This window comes from Coffea arabica, chromosome 8c (assembly GCF_036785885.1).
Source record: "Coffea arabica cultivar ET-39 chromosome 8c, Coffea Arabica ET-39 HiFi, whole genome shotgun sequence".
Classification (NCBI taxonomy): domain Eukaryota; kingdom Viridiplantae; phylum Streptophyta; class Magnoliopsida; order Gentianales; family Rubiaceae; genus Coffea; species Coffea arabica.
This window is the reverse complement of record NC_092325.1, coordinates 29,421,418-29,425,847: the sequence shown is the minus strand read 5'-3', so window position 1 is coordinate 29,425,847 and position 4,430 is coordinate 29,421,418. Positions and strand designations below refer to the sequence as shown.

General features: G+C 38.2%; 1 protein-coding gene across 1 annotated transcript; it reads left to right on the top strand.

The window, feature by feature from the left end:
- Nucleotides 1-1,179: 1,179 nt before the first annotated feature.
- On the top strand, nucleotides 1,180-4,221 carry LOC140013462 (uncharacterized). The gene is made up of 5 exons (XM_072062747.1): nucleotides 1,180-1,229; nucleotides 1,367-1,657; nucleotides 2,440-2,638; nucleotides 2,970-3,237; nucleotides 3,599-4,221. Exons 1-5 carry the CDS (start codon nucleotides 1,180-1,182, stop codon nucleotides 4,219-4,221), a joined length of 1,431 nt encoding a protein of 476 aa, XP_071918848.1.
- Nucleotides 4,222-4,430: the final 209 nt, after the last annotated feature.

The window sequence follows — 4,430 nt, the reverse complement described above, 5'->3', positions numbered from 1 at the left end:
TTGGCACGATACCCCCTAAAAACTACTCTAGGGGCATTCCTACTGATTATGATCCTCAGTCTTTTTGTGCTTATCATTTCGGAGCTCCTAGACATTCAACTGCCAATTGTTGGGCTCTTAAGCATAAAATTCAAGACATGATTGAGTCCGGAGACATAGTTCTGAGAAGGAGAGATGAACAAGGACCATGTGTTAGCAAAAATTCTCTTCCTACGCACAAAGATACTGTTGGAGCTATTACCATAGACGAGAAGATCAAAGAACCCATACAATACATTGTAGGTGAAACTGAGGTAATGGGGGTCACTGGAGAACCATTTATACTGGAGGAAGAAACCTACGAAGTAAAGGAAAATATTGATCCTTTTATCTTGGATGTGATACCTTTCGAATGTGAGCCATCAGAGCTTGTGATACTTGAATTGCCTGAACAAACATCATTTCTTAACTTACAAGAAGTCCCGTGGAATTATAGGGAGCCTAAATTATTGATTGGAGGAGATGAAATGCCCAAGAAGGAGGTGGCCGCTATCACTAGATCTGGAAGGATCTTAAATGGACCCGTAGTTAATGAACCATCAAAAGAGAAGGAAAATACCATGCCAACAAGACCAACTGTTACCGAAGAAGAGGCATTCAATTTCTTAGGATGTTGAAGAAAAGTAAGTACAAAGTGATCGAACAATTGGACAAAATGCCTGCCCAAATTTCTATGTTGAACCTGCTTTTGACTTTTGAACTTCATAGAGAGGCTTTACTCAATGTGTTAATTGAGGCTCAAATGTCTAAGAATATTCCGGTTGATAAATTCACTCATGTAGTCGAACATGTTTTGGCTTCAAACCAGATTTCTTTTTCTGACGAGGATTTAACTTTTGAGGAGATTGGACATAACAAAGCATTGTATATCTCGGTCCGTTGTAGTGGGAATTTATTGCCAAGAGTTCTGATAGACAACAAATTTGCTTTAAATATTTGTCCATGAAATACTTTAGTTAAATTGGAATTTCAAGAAGCTAAACTTTGCCCGTCTACAACCGTTGTGAGAGGATTTGATGGCGTGAAAAGAGAATCAATGGGAGAAGTGAATTTTGTGCTAGAAATTAGACCCGCACAATTCCAAATCATGTGCCAAGTCATGAATTTCTCAAGCGTTTATAACATTCTACTTGGACGACCATGAATTCTACTTCGGGCGCTATACCATCTTCACTCCATCAAATGTTGAGGTTTGTAGTGAATGGCCAATTGATCACGGTATTTGCGGAGAATGATTGTACTATGATTATCAGTTCTAGATCAAATGAGGAAGGTAGTAGAAAAACTCTGGTTTCTCCTCACCATGTGGCTGATATTGTCTCAATAGGTTGATATCTAAGGAGAAATCAGTGGTGGAAATGAATTTACCAGAAATCGGTGTTATGTTGGGTAAAGAGATGATTCGGGAAGGATATGAGATAGGCAAGGGTCTTGGGCATAACTTGCAAGGAATTCTAGAACCAATAGAGTTTCAAGGAAAGGACACATTCGGACTACGGTTTCAACCAATTGCCAGGGATAAGAAGGAAATGCTGGATCATAAAAGAGCAGAAAAGGAAGGAAGACAAATGGTCAGGATTATCCACCGTTGTACCACATTTTTTCCTATCTGCCAAAAGTAATTGGAGCTGAACCAAACCCGATTGAGGAGGTGGATATCAATTTGTCTAAGTTGTTCATGGGAACTATTTATGAGGATGAGCCATCAGAGAATCCAGAATTTTTGGAAGTCCTAAAAGAAGAAATGACGAATTGGACCAGTGGTTTTCTTCCCTTCCGGAGGAAATTTTGGTAAATCTAGGGGATTGCCTTTGGTTGAGAAATCTAGAAGAAATCATGTGCATTGTTCATCTTCTGTCTTTCAGTTTTGTAAATAGATTTCAATCAAATGTCTTTTAATACAAGTTTTATGTTAAATAGCGTCTCTTTTGTTAAGCAGCGTATTATGACGTTTTATCCTTTATTTGAAATTCAATGAAATATACAGTGTTTATTTTTCAAATTGTTTTAACTTACTTATTGTTGTATCTATCTCGTTCTTTTTCAGATGACCAAAAGTAAAACACATTGACTCTTTAGATATCACTATTCTGGAATTTGATGATTGCAATCTCGATATCTCTCACCAATTCAAAATTTTGGAATCAGAAATTCAAAACAAGAGCGATAACGAGGAAGAATCTGAGTCTTTATTGAAGGATCCTAAACAATACGAAAAGAAATCCAAATCGAACTTAGAAGAAATAGAAATCATTAATATTGGCACTGAGACCGATGTCGAGAAGATAAAAATTAGCATTCACTTGAATAAGAAGCAGAGAAAAGAAATAATTGAATTTTTGACCATATTTCAAGATGTGTTTGCTTGGTCCTATGATGACATGACGGGTATTTCAACAGATATAGTGGTTCACATATTGCCAATGGACCCAAATTTTCCACCGGTGAAACAGAGCCTCGTAAATTTAAACCGGACATGAGTCTCAAAATCAAGAACCAAATTGAAAAGCAACTCAATGCCAGAATTATCATGGTGTCGCATTATCCTATTTGGCTTTCAAATCCAGTCCCTGTCCCAAAGAAGAGTAGAGAGGTGAGGGTATGTGTTGATTATCGAGACCTGAACAAGGCAAGTCCGAAAGATGATTTTTCTTTGCCGAATATACGTATCCTTCTACACAACACCGCTGGGCATGAAATCGAATCTTTTAGTGACTGCTTTGCCGGATACCATTAAATTTTAATGGCAGAAGAGGACAGAGAGAAAACTACTTTTATCACTCTATGGGGAACGCTTTGCTATCGAGTAATGCCTTTCGGATTGAAAAATATTGGAGTTACTTACCAAAGGACCATGACCACCCTGTTCCATGATATGATTCATAAGAAAATGAAAGTTTTATGTGGATGACATCATAATCAAATCCAAGAAGGCGGAGGATCATTTGATTGATTTGAAGAAGTTGTTTGAAAGATTGAGGAGATATAATTTGAAATTAAATCCTGCAAAATATGCTTTCGGGGCTCCCGCCGGCAAATTATTAGGATTCATTGTCAGTAAGAAGCGTATAGAGATAGATCCGACGAAGATTAAAGCCATTCGTGAGATGCCAGTGCCAAAAACACAAAAAGATGTGAAGAGTTTCTTGGGAAAGATAAACTTTATTGGAAGCTTCATTGCCCAATTGACTTCTACATGTGAGTCTTTGTTCAAATTGTTGAAGAAGAATGTGTCATTGTATTGGAGTGAAAAATGCCAATAAGCTTTTGATAAGATCAATGATTACTTGTTGCACCCCCCGGGTCTTAGTGCCACCCAAGCCAGGTTGACCTTTGATTGTGTACCTGTCTGTGCTCGACGAGGTTGCGGGATGTGTCTTGGGACAGCATGATGATTCTAGAAAGAGAGAACCAGCCATTTATTATCTTAGCAAGAAGTTTACACCTTACGAGGCCAAATACTCATTTCTTGAAAGAAGCTGCTGTGCGTTGGCCTAGGCAGCCCAGAAGTTAAGGCATTATTTACTTAGTTACACCACCTGCCTTATTTCTCATTCAGATCCTTTGAAGTACTTATTGGAGAAACCAATGCCAACTGGACGTATGGCTAAATGGCAAATGATCCTTTCTGAATTTGATATCATTTTCACCATGCAAAAGGCAGTCAACGGCCAAGCTATACCAGACCACTTGGCCGAAAATACAAGGAGGGATGATTATCAACTGCTTCACACTTATTTTTTGGATGAGAATGTCTTGTTTGTTGGTGTAACAGAGGATATGAATGAGCGATACTCTGAGTGGATGTTGTTCTTTGATGGTGCTTCAAATTCATTTGGAATCGGTATTGGAGTTGTTCTAGTATTGCCTAAAGGAAAGCATTACCCCGGTTCCGCTAAACTACTATTTTTCTGTACTAACAATATGGCTGAATATGAGATTTGTATTTTTGGACTCAAAATGGCATTGGAGATGGAGATTAATGATTTAATAGTGTTCAGTGATTCCGATTTGCTCGTGCATCTAACGCTCAGAGAATGGATCACTCGGGATTCAAAGATTTTGCCATATCATTCCAGTTTACTAGATTTAGCAAACAAATTCAGAAGTTTGGAGTTCAGACATATTCCACGTACCAGAAATATTTTTGCTGATGCTCTGGCCACTTTATATCTTCAATGATTCAACATCCAGACGAGTTGGTGATTGAACCTAACCCAAACCGCAATTGGAAGAACTCGTATTTCAACAAAACAGGATCTAGACAAGCGACTCTAAGGTTTATACGTGCGGAACCCTAAACCCCCTTAGAATCCCTTGGATGAGAACTAAGATTGATTCTTAACCCTCAAGAAAAGATTAAAGGAACTTATGGTCAATGGTAGAACGGC

What these genes read in the sequence shown, in the direction of transcription:
- LOC140013462 (XM_072062747.1), top strand. Translation starts at nt 1,180, where the DNA reads ATGAATTCTACTTCGGGCGCTATACCATCTTCACTCCATCAAATGTTG. An exon ending in TCACTCCATCAAATGTTGAG is followed by an intron (nt 1,230 to 1,366) that starts GTTTGTAGTGAA and finishes TTGTCTCAATAG; the next exon opens with GTTGATATCTAAGGAGAAAT. An exon ending in TTTTTTCCTATCTGCCAAAA is followed by an intron (nt 1,658 to 2,439) that starts GTAATTGGAGCT and finishes GTATTTCAACAG; the next exon opens with ATATAGTGGTTCACATATTG.